A 17,375-nucleotide genomic window follows, 5' to 3' on the forward strand; every position below is an offset into this window, starting at 1 on the left:
GGGCATTGAGAAAAAGGAGGATGCCTGCTGAGAAAGGAAGGGAGAAGAGAGAAGGTAGGGGTCAATGGAGAGTGGTTGTATGTGGATGATGCTGTGATGAATGGGAGTGGGTGGAGGAAGGGGGTTAGGGAGTAGGTATGTGTGAATGATATTTTGACAAAGCCTGAAGGGGTTTCTCCCAGTATTCTCTTTTTTCTGCTTGAGGGGACAGAGAGGGGGGGTCACCAATTAATGAAGCAACTTTACTGTATATGTGCCATGTCTTGCTGCATTGCTTCTGACCCAGAGCAATGGGCAAGATGCAGGGATAACCTGTCATCCAGGAGGAGCCAAGAAAAGAGGGAGGGAGGGAGGGGTGGTCAATGGGAATGGAGTGGGTGGGGATGAAATGGATGGGAGTGGAATTATGCCATTTGACTTTGGCTACCTCCCTTGTAAGGGGGAAAAAATCTTTGGTATATATATATATGTATCAACAATTATTACCATTATCACAAGTAGGATATATTTTCTTTATCATGAACATGAGGGGACGTCCTAGGATGAGGTGGATAGATGGGGTGAAGGGGGCTTTGGGGAAGAGGGGAATGTTTGTTGAGGAAGGAAGGGAGAGGACGGAAGACAGGGGTGAGTGGAGAATGGTTGTATTTAAGGATGATGTGTGATTGCATGAGGAGGAATGGGCGGGGGGGTGGGGGGTGGGGTAGTATGTGTGAGTAAATTTTGACACAGCCCGAAGGGATTTCTCCCCGTCCTCTCCTTATATGCAAGGGGGGACGGAGAGGGGGGGGTCGCCGATTAAATGAAGCGGCCTTGCTGTGGATGTGCTGTGTCTTGCGACACTGCTTCTGACCCAGGGCGGTGGGCAAGGTGCAGGGATGACCCGTCATCCAGGAGGTGCTCAAATGAGAGGGAGGGTGGGAGGGGTGTGGAGTGTATTTAGGGATGAAATGGGTGGGAGTGTTTTTATGCCTTTCCCTTTTTGGCTACCTCCCTTGAAAGGGGGAAAAAGCCTTGGTATATGTATGTATGTATGTATTTCTAGCTTCAATAAATAACCTTGAAACAGAAAATGCACTCATTCAGCTCACAAATCAAAGTGAATGAAATGTAAATCAGAATACACAGTAGGGGTTCAAAACTCATTCACTGTCATGGATCTCTTTGAATGTTGCATCATCACTACTTCTCCAGTTTCTCAGATTATCCCTGCAACTTCAAAGGTTACTCATGCAGTTTTGGCCAAGACCATAACATTTCTTCCACATGAGTATAGTAAAGTTAATGTCAACCTCTTCCAGGCACCAGAATTTTATGTAGTCTGTATGCCATAATCTCTTTATGTAAAAGACATTTCACTTCTTTCAGCCTTATGCATGACATCAAAGAAAGATGCTCATTGCAAGCTTATTCAAATGCCTCTTTGACCTTCAAAGTTGGTATAAACATATGTGATTCCATAGTTTATCCCTTTTAAATCAAAGTCATGGATACTCCGTCCCATTCTGGTCAAGTCTGTACCACAATCTTAGATATACTTCTTGTACAACCTGAAGATGTAATGTCACATCATCAGCAAATTGTTTTCCCACAAGCTCAATCTGACTTAGCTAACCTCCTACAAGCATTTCATCATGTCAGTGCTTTGCTCAATGAACCTCCTCTACTGTAGGTGGTACAGACCTAGTTCATCATGAAATTCCTCTTCAGCCCAACTCAAACCTATGTTATAGTCCTGCATACCAACTCTCACATAGTAAGTGTCAGATTGTCAATTGACTCATTGGGGATATGTTAGAACAGGGTATTATTGAACCTCCAGTTTCTGCTTGGAATATTCCACTTTTCATAATTCCCAAACATAATGGTACCTATCGCCCAGTCATAGATTTTTGTGAGTTAATAAACTTATCTTTCAGGAATTGTCACTCTATCCTGGTTTTATGGATCTTTCATTCTGTTAACAAAAAGAACATTGCATTCTCCATATTAGAACATGTCAGGATATTTTCAAATCCTTCTTGCAAAAGAAAGCAAACAATTGACTGGATTCAGTACTCCCACAAGCTATTATCAGTTTAAATGTTTGCTCATGGGACTTGTCTCAGCACCTTCAGTGTTTACACTTTTAATGCAGAGCATGTTACTAGGACTCATGAGGATAAATGTTTTTGTGTACTTAGATGATGTCATCATTGCTTTGAAACCAATCCCTGAACATTTACAAACATCTTCTCAAGATTATCACAGGCAGGTCTCAAAGTGAAGCATACTGGCAACGCAGCAACAGCCATGGCCTGCCTATCAAAAAGGGCCTGGGACAACCTCTTGCTGATCCGTAACATCAAGATGCAAGTGTACCAAGCTTGTATTTACCTAATTGCAGTTTACAGGAAAGGAGCAATGCTTGTTGGGTCCTGTCTCCTATTCTCTAATTTTCTAACATACCTAGACTCAAATTCATGTATGGTTCCAACTTAATCTATATCTTTTATTTCTTATCACCATATTTAGATTTGAACTCGTATATTGTTTGAGCTTGGGCCATATCACCTTCTAGGCTATTCCACATATTTATACATCTATATGGGAAACTGTATTTCTTCACATCCTTTCAACATGCATTCTTGTGCTCAGCACACTGCTCTACGGCAGTGAGACTTGGACCCTCTACTCCCGCCAAGACCGCAGGTCCAACACCTTCCACCTGCACAACCTCAGGAGGATTCTAGGCATCATGTGGCAAAACTGTGTAACAAACAAGAATGTTCTCAACTAGGCACGGCAGGCATCTCCAGCATGGCTGCCCTTCTGACCCAGTGCCGAGTGCAGTGGCTTGACCATGTCAGATGAATAGATGATGGGTGAAACATGAAAGACATCATGTATGATGAACTCTCACTGGTTCCAGACCTGCAGGGAGGCCTGTATTTTGGTGCAAGGATGTCTGCCAACAAGACAAGAGGACAGGCAAGATCAGTCCAGCAAGCTGGGAGACAGTGGTTGAAGGTCACAACAGCTGGGGAAGTACTGTGAAGGCACGTGTCCAAGGGAGCGAGGAGAAGAGAGTACAGCATTGGAAAGAGGGGAGAGAATGCAGGCAGCAGAGGGAAGCATCCGCACCCTCAGAGCATGGTACCACCTTCACTATGTGAAAAGTAACAGAGTTTGCCAATCCAGAATTGGATTGTACAGCCACAGTGGGCACTGCAACTCAACAACTTGAGTTATTGGGGCATTATAGGGCTATAATGCTGGCCTTTAGAGGCATGAAATAGCCTCGCCTCAATATTACCTGAGTACAGATAAGACTTTCCCATAATATACCTGGAGTATAAAACAGGCTAGCTATGGTATACTCTGAGAAGGGGATATTTCTTGGCCAGCTGTAACAGATGAAGTCACTGTGGTAAGGTACAGAGGCGGCAATGAACCCTCAAGGCAGAATACTTTCACTTACACTTTCAATCCAAAGAAAGATGCTGGGTGGCAAGCGGGTGAGGGAACACGTGGATGAGCGGGGTTAGGGGTGTGGAGGTCAGGGGATGAGTAGAGTAGTATGGAACAGGAGGGCCATAAGAGCGGAGAACCACTCACCGAATTCAGGTCATCAGTGTTCTGGGTCATCCGGGAGAGGATATCAGCATAGCTTTGCATCAGGGTCCGGAGTCTGGTGGCATTGGTCAGCATATCCATGGAGAGGTCTGTCAGGAGAAAATGGTCAACAATATATAATAAATTTTGCCATCAGATGACTGAAGAACCCTGGTATCAACAAAGACAATAATAATAATAGTTGATGTGCTCAATTTCACTGAATGAAGACCCACAACTTTACAGTGGTAAAACTATTTCATTCTCAATTGTGGCATCTCTTTGGTAAGGAAGGGGTCTATAGCTCTGGTGTACCATGACTGTCTATTATGTTGAGATAATTTTGATGAAAATTAGTAAAAGAGGGATGGCCACAACTGTTTTTTCATTTTCTACAGTACTTTCTGTGCATTTTACTAGATTTAGATATTTGGAATATGCAGCCAGAAAAGTTATTCCAGTTATATCACTTGAAATGAGATTTGAAAGGCACATTCCCAGCACCTGAAGACCTTCTCTACAAACTTACCAGCGATGCTGGCGAGAGGGCGTAGAAGGGAGGCTCCCTGGATGAGAAACCAGTAGTACTTGGCAGGCGGCATCAACATGTCTAGGAGGCGTGGGTGTGCCAGGGATCCCGCCAGGAAAGCGCCCCGAACCCACCTGCAGGAGGGTGTAGAGATCACACCCAAAATGGTTTCATGAATGACACCAGGTCATTGAACAGATTCAAGCTAGGTGGTATCCCGCACCGTCATAGGGCAAGTAGGCAAGATCGGAAGCCCTGCTCCCATGGTCTCATCATGAGGAGGCGATTAAAAAACTATCTAAAGCACCTAACCCCTCCAGACAAAGGACCTGTCTACTTGGAGGATTGGACTTTTCTGGCTAACACCAGGTGGTTCTATGCAGAAGTGTCCCACAAGACGAAAGGGTCAAGTCTGACTTGATTAATTCCATCAGTGTAGCGAAAGGCTTTTAATATATATATATTTTTTTAACACCAAACAAATTTATCTAATTAAGAAATAACACTGGCAGTCCTACTATAATCATTGTATCAGTCACTATTGTCCCTATCCAAAATCACTTACATCTCCCAGATCTTTGTGCTGTTCATGTCAATCGAGGTGTCTTTTACTCCCTCGTCCTGGGGTGGCCTCCACAAGGTTGTGAGATGAGACCAGTTGCCAGTTGCCTCCTGGAGTCTAAGGAGGACCTTGTCTATTGTTTGCACCATCTTGAGCCAATCAGGCTTCTGTGGAAGAGGATTAACCTAATTCAAACATCTATAACCATCATAATTATCATTATTTTTTTTTTTTTATTTATTCATTTATCTATCTTTTTTTTTCTAAGGGGTGTGGAATGGTGGGAGTGGGTATGTCCCTCTGACCTGGCTACCTCCTTTATAAGGAGCAAGAAGCCCTCTATCTCCAGCCCCCCCACACTACTTCCTGCTAATCTTCCTTTTCATACTCCTGCACTTCTACCCTTCTACCTCCTGCTCCATCTATCCTCCTTTTTCTTCCTCTTCCTTCTCCTCTACCACATCCTCCTACTCTTGTCCCTCTTTCTCCACCCTTTTTCACTTACCCCATCCTCCTTGAGGACCTCCTCAGTGCTTCTCCAGAGAGGTGCCATGTCCTTGACAAGCTCTTCTGGCTGTAGCTGGCACAAAAGGCTTTGGAAAGCATCCATGGCGTATTCTGGAAGATCCGGCACTTCTAGGAAACTTCGGACTCCACCCTCAGACGAGCAAATTCCTGTAAGGGTTACTGGTAGGTTTCGAGGACTCACCAGGAGTTTATAATAGAGCTGCGGAATAGAGAAGACATGTGAGGAGGGATGAGAGTGGACAAGATTTATTTCTTTCATTTAATTTTTGTCAGCTGTGTTTCAGACCTACATTTTCATGCCAAGGACCTTTCTAAATGAAATCATTTTTGCAACACCCCTGTCATTGTCTCATTTTTTGTAGGGAGAAAATATTGATAAAGATACATAATAGCACAACTTACTGCAACTAAATCTGATATAGTGTGCTGATTTGCTATCTCAACCCATTAGAGCTCAAAGATTAGGAGCAAGAGAGACCATATTTTTATTTACCTATCAGTTTATTCAACCTCCATCCACTCAATATTTTGTATCATTTATCATTATTTTTTAGTATCAGAATAGGAAATACCCCCAATCATACCTCAGACTTTTGTAACGCAGCGAGTATGGACTTGATGTGCGGCATCAGTTGAATGGTGTTGTTGATAACGGATCCCATACTGCCAAATTCAGATAGAGCTAACAGAAGGTCCTCAATAAAGTCACCTGATAACATAAGAAAAATGAGAGTAATTAATACAGATACATGAAAATATATGGACACATAATGAACAGACAGATTATATACTGTCAAAAAGTAGAAAGATAAAGGGCCACAGATATACCAAGACAGGAATACAGAAAATGGAAATATAAAGTTTAATATAGAGAAAAAAAAAAGGATAGTTACATAAAAAAAATGTAGGGAGAGGAGACATAGAAAGAGATGAGAGATAGTGACAGAAAGATGGTGCAGAGACAGACACAGAAGGAACTAGAGAGAGTGATGAAGAAAGAAATAAAGACAGAGCAGAGAGGATGAGAAAGACATAGATAGGGATGTGGGAAGATTGAGAGAATAGAAAGAGAAATAGAGATATAGAAATGGAGAGATAGGCAGAGGGAGTACCAATAATTGTTGGTATGTATAGATATGTATGTATATAAATATGAATATATATATATACACACAGTATATATGTATGTATAATATATATACATATATATATATATATATATATATATATATATATATATATATATATATATATATATATATATATATATATAGTATATATGTACATATTTATACATAGATTTATATATTTTGAGTTGTAATTTCTTCAGTTAAAAAAAAAAAAAAATCTTATCACCATCTCCATGGTGCTTTGGAGAAGGAAATGCACTGAAGAATGCAGATAATTACTAATGTTAAATATGTAACAGTATGTCAAAAACTGTTTAAAATAACACCAAAAACTTGGATTTTTTTTGTCTCACTAAGAAGCTTCTTCAGGGTGAGAGAATTTCATTGGATGTATTTACCTAGTTGTATTTACCTAGTTGTATTATACTGGAAGGGAGCTAAGCTCGTGGTAACCCGTCTTTATATCTCTCAGCATCAAGTTTTTTCTTTAAATCTTGAATAGTGTTTGCACACACCGTTTCTTTATCTAATTTGTTCCAAGTATCTATCACTCTGTGTGGGGAGCTGTTTTTTTTTTAGATCTTTTCTGTAATTATCTTTTCTAGTTTCTTTTCGTGTCCTCTCGTTTTTTCAGTATCCCATTTCAATAAGTCATTCTTATCTAAGATTTCCATTCCTTTCATTATTCTATAGATAGTTAGTAAGTCTCCTCTTACAAAGGATTACAAAGGATTACAAAGGCGGAGCATGCCGACAGGAGACCTTTTGATCCATATCTAGGTCGGATGCAAAAAAAAAATAATAATAATAATAATAATAATAATAATAATAATAATAATAATAAATTAAAACTATAATAATGTAAAAATAACAAATAAAATACATAAATAAATGCATAGGTATAGTTGAATAACAAACAAAAAGGTAAATAGTAAATGATTATAAATTGACATATAACTAATAATAAATGAAAATCAGAGACAAATTATAACAAAACAAAAACAAATAATATAAGATAAATTATAATCATTACAGCATCTTACTTAGGTGTTTATCTAAATGATTCTTAAAGCTTCGAACTGAACTACATTGCACTACCTGTGGAGGAAGTTTATTCCATTCATTAACTACACGGTTGGCAAAGTTGTTTCTACCTACTTCCAAATTGAATCTATTTGCGGACAGTTTGAGACCATTGTTTCTTGTCTGATTCTCATTCAATGTGAAAATTTGGTCACTTTTGATGTTGTCAATTCCCTTTAAAATCTTAAAGACCTGTATCAAGTCACCTCTGAGTCTACGCTTTTTTAGGGAAAACAGATTCATGTGCTTAAGTCGATTTTCGTATGATTTATTTTTGATATTTGGAATAAGTTTTGTGGCTCGCCGTTGTACTCTTTCCAGTCTGTCAATGTCTTTAATGAGATTCGGTGACCATACGGAAACAGCATATTCCAAATGTGGACGAACTAACGATTTATATAGCTTGTTAATGAGTGATGGACTTTTGAAATCAAAAGATCGCGCAATCAATCCCATAATCTTATTTGCTTTCTCAGAGGCTGAAATACACTGCTTGGATGATTTGAGGTCGTTACTGATAATTACGCCGAGATCTTTTTCACTATCCACTTTTGTTAACGAATTTCCAAATAACTTGTAATCGTACTTACTGTTATTTTTACCTATGTGCATTACCTTGCATTTACTTGTGTTAAACTTCATTAGCCACTTTTCAGACCATTGCTGTAATTGATCTAAATCTTCTTGAATATCTAATTGGTTTGAGTGATCATTTGCCACTCCACACAGTTTTGTATCATCAGCAAATTTGGAAACAGTAGATTTTAGTCCATGGTCTATATCATTTATATATACTATGAATAGAAGTGGCCCAAGAACGGAACCCTGAGGAACTCCACTTGCAACACTTTTCCATCCAGAAGTTTTTCCATTTAAAACAACTCTCTGTTTTCGACCTTTCAACCAATTACTAGTCCAACCTAATAGGCTACCACTTATTCCATGCAAAGCTAATTTAGTAAGTAGTCTTTCGTGTGGGACGGTATCAAAAGCTTTTGCAAAGTCTAGATATATTAAATCTATATTGTTTCTTTTGTCATAATTCGAGATAACTGTGTTGTAGAATTTGAGTAAGTTAGTCACGCAAGAACGTTTCCGTCTGAAACCATGCTGGCTATCATTTATCAAACGGTTACTTTCTAAATGATATTCGATATCATCTCTGATGATAGTTTCGATTATTTTTCCTACGATCGAAGTCAAACTTATAGGCCTATAGTTATTTGGTTTCTTTTTGTCACCTTTTTTGAATATGGGAGTAACGTTAGCTAGCTTCCATTTTTCTTGAAAATAATTTCTAATGGAACAACAATCTCATTTTTCATTTCCTTTAAGATTCTTGGATGGCAACCGTCAGGGCCTGGTGTTTTATTAACTTTGAGTTTGTCTATACACCTTTTAATTTTTTCTTTTGTTATATTTACCGTAGTGAGCAAGTTTACCCCAGACTTTTCACAGGTTTCAGTTTGGAATTCACTTTGAGGTGTTTCGTTTACGAATACCGAGCTAAAATAATTGTTTAAGATATTACACATTCCTTCATTTGAATATTCAAGTTGACCGTCAGCAGATAATAGTGGACCAATGTGATTCCTAACAACCTTTTTATCTCTAATGTAACTATAGAATTCTTTGGGATTCTCTTTGGATTTATCAGCGATGTTCATTTCGTATTGTCGTTTTCTTTTTCTTATTGTCTTTTTTAAATCTCTCTGTATTGATACATAACTTTCATAGTCATTAGATGCACCCGAGCACTTATATTTCTTATAAGCCTGTCTCTTTTTAGCAATACTTTTTTCAGTTTCTTTGTCGAGCCACTTTGGGCGAGCCTGATTTGGGGGACGTCTGTCCTTAAAAGGAATGTAAGTTTGAATCATTTTAGTGAGCGTATTTTGAAATATTTCCCACATCTGATCTACAGGCCTTTCGTTTAATTTTGCCTCCCAATCTGTAAGCTGAAGCTCCTGACGTAGTTCTATGAACTGAGCTTTACTGAAATCGGGTATTTTAGAAGCACAAGTATCTATTCTAAAATTGTTTAGGAGTTTGAATCTGACTAAATTGTGATCGCTATTTGCAACAGATTCACCGACTTCTACATCAGTTACCATGCTTTCGCGGCTAGTGATCAATAAATCGAGCAAGTTTCCATATCTTGTGGGCTCTTTTACATGCTGAATTAAGTAATTGTCACCAAGAAAATCAATCAAGCGACTACCTATATGGCCATGTTCAAGGGTCATCCAATCAATGTCAGTAAAATTGAAATCACCCATTATCAATAAATCCCGGTTGCAGAAACTAGACAGTTCTTGAAATAACAGTTTGTCGTCTGCTAATGATAATGTCTTTGGCCTATATATTACACCTATATTCATTTTTTGTCCATTTGTTAGGGTTAACTCAACCCACAAACTGTCATATGCATCCTGTTTCACTTTCTCTAAAACACAAGCATGAACATTGTTTTTAATGTACAATAGAACACCCCCACCTTTCTTGTGGTTTCTATCCTGATGAAAGTATTTAAATCCCGCAATATTAAATTCAGCTTCGAACTCTGTACCATTTAACCATGTCTCAGTTATTCCTATCATATCGAGATTTTCGCTTTTGACATACGCCTGTATTTCTTGAAATTTGTTCCTAATACTACGAGCATTAAAGTACATAGTTTTAAGAAACTCGTGATTATTTCTTTTTGACACATTTTGAGTTTCAATATCATGTCTTATATTATCATTTTGTTTTTTATTTATGCCTTGCTCTATATTATTATTATTTGGTCCTTCATTGACATTCAATGCCTCATTAACATTTCTCCTATCAAAATTAACATTTCCCCCATCACGGACATCTGGTCGATTACGGTCATCCGATCTATTTTGTACATTTTGTCCCCCTACGTCACCGTGATTCACGCCGGCCTCCCATCGTTCAGTGACATTATGTCCGGCATCCCTTTCTAAAATTATATTTTGTCCTCCAGTGACATTATATCCTACCGTGATATTTTTTCCTCCACTATAATTACATCCCATCGTGATCTTTTGTCTTCCACTGTCATTACATCCTATCTTGATATTTTGGCCTTCATTGACATTCTGTCCGGTATCTCTTCCTAAAATTATATTTTGTCCTTCACTGACATTATATCCTACCGTGATATTTTCTCCTCCATTATCATTACATCCTATCGTGATATTTTGTTCTCCACTATCATTATTTCCCATCGTGATCTTTTGTCCTCCACTGTCATTACATCCCATTGTGACATTTTGTCCTATGACATTACATCCTAATGTGTCATATCGTCCTCTAGCGACATTACATCCTATCATGATATTTTGGCCTTCATTGACATTCTGTCCGGTATCCCTTCCTAAAATTACATTTTGACCTTCAATGACATTATATCCTACCGTGATATTTTCTCCTCCATTATCATTACATCCTATCGTGATATTTTGTTCTCCACTATCATTACTTCCCATCGTGATCTTTTGTCCTCCACTGTCATTACATCCCATTGCGACATTTTGGCCTATGACATTATATCCTAATGTGACATTTCGTCCTCTAGCGACATTAAATCCTAAAATCATATTTTGTCCTATACTGGCACATTGTTCTACATTAATGCTATACTCTACACTGTTTTCCCAAGTACATTCTATTTCCCCTTCCCTTTCCCTTCTTTGTTCCAGAGTTGGTAATTCTAATTTGAACAGTCTTTGCTCATATGTCATTTCGGAAAGAGTTGGTGCTAGTTTTGTTGTTGCTCTTTGTATTCTTTCTAATTTCTTTATATTCTTTTTGGTACTGGGTGTCCACAGTGTTGCTGCATACTCAAGTTTTGGTCTTATTAGTGTAGTTAGATGTAGAGATGGTCTGCTATTCTTGAGACACAATTGGGTATACAAGGATGCCAGCATCAGCACCTTGATTATTTTGTATTTGTAGTTGAATGACTGCCGAATTCTGTGAACTGACTTGATCATGTTTTTACTGTGTTTATTGTTACTCAGAGTGAAAGAGAATGAGTAATACAGTAGTGACTTTATACTTCATAATGTGAGTATTATGATGCAACCTCAAATCATTGTACCTCAGGCATCTGATGCTGCGCATGAGATTTTGACTCATATTAAAAAGTTTAAGTAACTACAGTTTATTTCTTCACATACCTTCCACACTTAGTTACCAACTACCTCAGTCTCTCCTCATTTTTGTAAACAACTGCAGTGTCATTTATATACAACAAACTATTCAATTTCTATACCCTTCCAGTCTCACCCACCAATTACAAACCTGTCTTACAAATGATGAACAACCATGCCTACATCACACAACCCAGACGAAGTTCCATATGTATCTCAAACTATTTACTCTATTTCCGACCCTCACACATGATTAGTGCTTATGTAAAAGATCTTTTTTCCTTTCATACAATTAGAACATATTCTACAAAGATTCTCTGTGAATGATATCACACATCTTTTCCAGAAGAATACCTATGAATATAATGATTGATGTTCTCTACAATTTCCGTGTTGCCGGGATCATCACTGCTCACGCCACTTACCTTTACCATAGGCCAGCTTCTCTGCCACCTGCAAAATGGCGCCTGCCATCTGTGCAATATCAGCATCGCTGACATTGACCTCTGCAGCTATGGTCTCTACCAGGACTTCCACCATCTCCGCCATCACCACATCTGTTGTTCTAAAGCAACAAAAATATTTGATTAATGGAAAGGTGACAGTCATAGGGGAAGATGATGTATATTTGGAATGGCTTGGGTATTTGATTCCATATATGCATCCAAATACATATGACCCCCTTTATCCAAGCAATCTTTGTCCACCAAATCCTCACAGATTACATCACAGGATGACGCTCATGTCACATATGTACCAACACGCACAAACCCACAAACACATACATTCATACATATATATATATATATATATATATCATGAAACAAATTGCTAGTAGCAACAATGTAATACCAATGAACAAATTGTGGGGAACAAGATGCATTCTTGTCTCACTCTTGAATTAACAAAAAAGAAGCTAGACACACACCCTCCATACTATCTGTCCCAGAGTATACGCAGTATGCCGCAGTAGTTGTTACATTCTTACCGACCCCCTTTCCTCTTCCAGATAGGAATGACCAGACCCTTTTTCCAATCAGAGGGAATGGTATTGCAGTGCCAGAATGCAATTTGCATATCATGGCCTCACCTCCAGATTTCAGCAACTCCACAATGATATTGCAGATGACAGCTGTCTTTCCACCCTTTAACTTACACCAAAGGAAGTGGGAGATGATAACCTGTTTCCTTACCAATACTATAATACAAAAATTAAATATTTTGTGCATAAAAAGTGAAGGATATTTGTGTGTTTGACTACATGTCTTTTTAATGTCATACCTGTTGAGGTATCCCATGAGTTTTATAATTGGTTGCCGCCAGTCTGGCACTTGACTCCAGTCAACTGTGTAGTTAGTATGGTTGGAGGCCTTCCTAAGGCAAGTCACAATCCTTCTGAGGGCCGTGTCTAGCTGCATTGCCAACATGGCCGAGTCCACCTCCATGCTCACGTTCTGTACAGACAGAAGACGTGACAATTAACCTGTAAACAGAGGACATCCTTCCCACATTTTTTTTCTGGGTGGCATCAAGCTATTTTGTTCAGTTGAGGAAATCTCCCACCATTTAAATGTTGGATCAGGGCTTGATTAACTTGTAAACATCCAAAATATTGTTATACGTTTTCTTGCAGCCACCAGGTGATCTTATTTTGTAGAAGGAATCTCCCTGTTGTGGTTAAAGCCCTTCACTAACGAGGGTTGCCACACAAATAAAGTAGCTTGGTGGTATTCAGAGTGAAAAGAAAAGTGCCACCTGCTCACAAAAATACCTTCAGGCATGTTTTTTGTGATAGACAAAAGTTATGTTACTTCTCTCGAAGGGTGGCATACTTTACAGACTTTACTCAGTCTGGTACCAAACGGTTTTATTCAATTAAGTAGGGGTTTGTCACTGTAGACAAGAGGTTACTATTGCAAATATAAATTGTAAATACTTCTGCATTTTATGTAATTTCATCATTTTTTGTATGGCAGAGTAAAAAAGGCATCATATTCTCAAGAATGTAAATACCTGACCACATGGTGCTTAGATCCAAGAGGGTAAACTTAATTTTAGTCTTTCATTGTACATTGCTCAATACTCAATGTGAAAAGAAAGTGTAATCTACTTACTGCTATCCTGGGCAGAACCCATGGCAAGAGCTGTTTCATGAGGGGCCCCATCCTGTTCAGGACCCCCGTTGTGCCCTCTTGCCCCTCCTCTCTCTCATCCTCATCGTGAGACTCCTCGAGGTCGCAAAGGAACTCCTTGAAGTCTTCCAAGAGGGAAATATTGAGACTATTCGGAGAAGACCTGGACCTTGCTGTTTCGATCAGATACTGGTTGAAGTCACATGCAGACTGAGATCCATTCACCAAATATCGCAAAGAACCCAAGCCCTGCCAAAAGAGGGGTAGAACCTTTACTTATGAGATTTTTTTTCTTTCTTTTTGTGCTAAATTATCCATTTGAATCCCTAACTCGACTTGTACTCATGTGTTATGTCTCCCAATGAGCAACCTCTGACTTAGACATACCATATGTAGTAAAATCACAATACCACTTTACCTCCGGAACATGTGAGAACACCCGCATGTACTGTTCCATCAGTTCGGGAAGGTTGCCAATGAAGTCTAGGAGGGTGATCACCAGGGGCTTGTCCATGTAGGCCTGAGGAAGGGAGGGAGACAAGGTCAACCTCAGTCATATAAACATTATTACATGAACTTTGCCACAGGAACACTTGATAAGCTGAATCAAATATTTCTGTGTTGGTCAGAACAGAATCAACTTGCACTGCAGAGTACGTAACCACAGCAAAGGGATTTCAGTGAGATAACCTTAACACCCTCACTATGGGGACGTCCCTTAACCCGTCAAGGAACAGTTTCACTTTTAAGGATAATGTTTTGGTTATTGCCAGCAATGGGAGATAAAAACAGCCCAAATTGACCTGTCAATGTCCAGTACATCCTTTCCAAGTATTTTCTCCGGATAACACCAGATGATTTCATTTACCTTAGTGAGGTCCCTAGAGCCATTGTAAAGTTAAACTAAATCAAACTTTTTGGCAATATTTAGTTCACATATAAGCAGATATACCTCCTCAATATCTATCTCTGCTTTCTTCTTTTCTGTCAGTTCCACTCCCTCCCTCTCTCTCTTTCTCTATCTACAAGGGATTACAAAGGATTATAAAGGAAGACCATGCCAACAAACCTTCTAAAGTTGGAACCACAATATTTTGCCTCTACTGTGACCCTGAAGCAGTACTGATCTCCCCTATTCACTCAATTGGTGTGTGTGTGTGTATTTACCTAGTTGTATCTTACTGGAAGGGGAGCTACACTTGTGGTGTTCTGTCTCTGTATCTTGCCAGGTCTAATTTGCTCTTAAATTCGTGTATGGTTTTTGCACACACTATTGTTTTGTCTAGTTTGTTCCATACATCCACCACTCTGTGGGGAAAGCTGTTCTTTTTCAGGTCTCTTCTATAACTGTCCTTTTTGAGCTTCCTTCCATGTCCCTTTGTATTTCTCTTATCCCAATTTAGCAAGTATTTACCTAGTTGTATTATACGGGAAAGGAGCTATGCTCATGGTGACCCGTCTTTGTATCTTTCAGCATCGAGTTTTTTTTCTTAAAATCTTGAATAGTGTTTGCACACACTTGTTTCTTTATCTAATTCTAGATATCCAGCACTCTATGTGGGAAGCTATTTTTTTAGATCTCTTCTATAGTTATCATTTTTGAGTTTTTTTTCATGTCCTCTTGTTTTTCCATTGTCACATTTTAGTAAATCATTCCTATCAAGGATTTCCATGCCTTTCATGATTCTATAGATAGTCAGTAGATCACCTCTTTCTCTTCTCTGCCCCAGTGTTGGTAATTCCAATTTGGATAATCTTTGTTCGTATGTTAACTTGGAAAGAGCTAGTGCCAACTTTGTTGTTGCTTTCTAATTTCTTTATATTCTTTTTAGTACTGGGTGTCCATAGTGTTGATGCATATTCTAGTTTTGGTCTTATTAATGTAACTAATATTTTTTTAATCATATCTTCATCCAAATAGTCAAGTGTGCATGTGTGTGTGTTTGTATCCTTACCTCATAGAGATTGTTCCAAACATTGCCACCCTCGGTAAATGAGAAGACGAAGTTGAGGCTCCTGAGGCCAGCGTTGAGGACATCAATCAGATGGCGAACCACCTCCCCCTCAGTGGAATTCTCTCGGCTTTGGGCCATCAGGGGTTCCAGAGCTGTCGCCAGCAGGAGGACACTAAGTGTTGCAAATAAAATATTCATGAGAAAATGTATGGATGTTGGATGATTCAAGCTGCAAAAGTATCAATACCAAATGTTAAGATTGAAGAAATAGTGGAGCTGATGTTTGATAAAAACATTCAGCTTCTTTGATTTTGTGAGACAATACTCAAAGGAGAGGGCAGCTAAAGAGTGCACAAAAACTATCTTTTAGTGCACAAGGGATGCAATGACATTTCTCTGCATGGAGTTGCCTTTCTGGTTTCCCCCAAACTGGCTAACAACACTCAAAGAACCTTCTTTGTAAGCGAGCAATTTGTTGTCATTACACTGAAGATTGAGAGTAAACTGCTTGGCATGACTGAGTACCACAGAGTGCAGAGGAGCAGACCTCTCACTGAGAAACTAGACTTCTATGAACAATTACATGATCCTTGAGATGAATTGCCACCTAACGCAAAGCTCATAATTATGGGCAACTTAAATGGGCACGTTGGGACAGAAAGAAGCAACAATGAGAACAAGGTGTAATGCTAACCTTCTGTTCCAGTAGACGTCAACAGATACACCAAACAGCTCCTGAGGGAGGTCAAGCCAATTCTGCAGGTTGAGGAAGGAGGCAGGATCCACCAGGGTAGAAGTGTTGCTCTCTGCTTGGAAAAGGGCTTCCAAGAAATCATGCAAGCTGATGGCAGAACTGATGAGGTCGGAGGTCGAAGGCATCGACGTGTTCTGTGTTGTAAGAAGAGACAAAAATTCATAAAATACCCCAGTGTGTTGCACAAATTAAAGGATTACAACCCATCCACTGGCCAAGCATGCCGACAGAAGACCTAGTCTTTCACAAGGTTGAATGAAAAAAATAAAATAAAATAAATTAATAGATTAAAAAAAAAATAATAATGTAATAAAAAACAAAGCAACGCACACATAGGCAAATAAACAAACAAAATAACAAATTAGCAGACATTACAGCATACATATTTCACTTATAACATCTTCCCAATTAGTACACTTTCACACTGACAAGTAGAACATCTGCATCATTCTCACCTTAATCTCTGGCAGAAGAGCAAGTTCCCGGACCTCGTCCAGTAAATCCTCAAAGTTGAGGGAGCAAAGCTGATGTCGAACCTCATCCAATCCGCCTCCTATGTCATTTCTGGTTGTCTTGTTGGAGATATTTGTGTTTGCATTGGTGCCTATGTCATTTCCAAGCATTTCAGAAATGTTGAAAATGTTTGCGATAGCATCTGGACTGCAGATTTGATTCCGCAAGACAAAGAGGCTAGAATTGACGTTGGGAATCGAGTTGAGGTCGGCACTGGCACTGACTAGCGATTTGAAAATCTGTCAAACATACAACAGAATACAGTAAAAAAAGGTGTCCAGCAAAAAAGCATGTGGTATTTTTTTGCAACTGTAAATATATACAGGTAGTCGTCGACTTACGACCTATGCGACTTACGACTGATCAACTTTACGACCACGAGATGGTGCAATAATATCTAACATTTAATAAAGTAATAGAATTGCAATGTTA

At 39.0% G+C, this 17,375-nt stretch overlaps 1 protein-coding gene across 1 annotated transcript in view; it reads right to left on the bottom strand.

Annotated features, from left to right (window-relative positions):
* LOC143021347 (uncharacterized) overlaps nt 1-17,375 on the bottom strand; it is a 172,313-nt gene that overhangs the window by 77,143 nt on the left and 77,795 nt on the right. Inside the window, exons 30-41 of the mRNA XM_076178775.1 lie at nt 16,886-17,182; nt 16,371-16,564; nt 15,677-15,848; nt 14,140-14,241; nt 13,704-13,970; nt 12,871-13,043; nt 12,015-12,154; nt 5,798-5,922; nt 5,191-5,412; nt 4,689-4,852; nt 4,124-4,257; nt 3,598-3,704 (exon numbers count right to left, since the gene is read on the bottom strand). Coding sequence (XP_076034890.1) covers nt 3,598-3,704; nt 4,124-4,257; nt 4,689-4,852; nt 5,191-5,412; nt 5,798-5,922; nt 12,015-12,154; nt 12,871-13,043; nt 13,704-13,970; nt 14,140-14,241; nt 15,677-15,848; nt 16,371-16,564; nt 16,886-17,182 — 2,097 coding nt within the window. The remainder of the gene's footprint in view (nt 1-3,597; nt 3,705-4,123; nt 4,258-4,688; nt 4,853-5,190; nt 5,413-5,797; nt 5,923-12,014; nt 12,155-12,870; nt 13,044-13,703; nt 13,971-14,139; nt 14,242-15,676; nt 15,849-16,370; nt 16,565-16,885; nt 17,183-17,375) is intronic.

This window comes from Oratosquilla oratoria, chromosome 42, assembly GCF_046742065.1.
Source record: "Oratosquilla oratoria isolate Oo_2021 chromosome 42, ASM4674206v1, whole genome shotgun sequence".
Lineage (NCBI taxonomy): Eukaryota > Metazoa > Arthropoda > Malacostraca > Stomatopoda > Squillidae > Oratosquilla > Oratosquilla oratoria.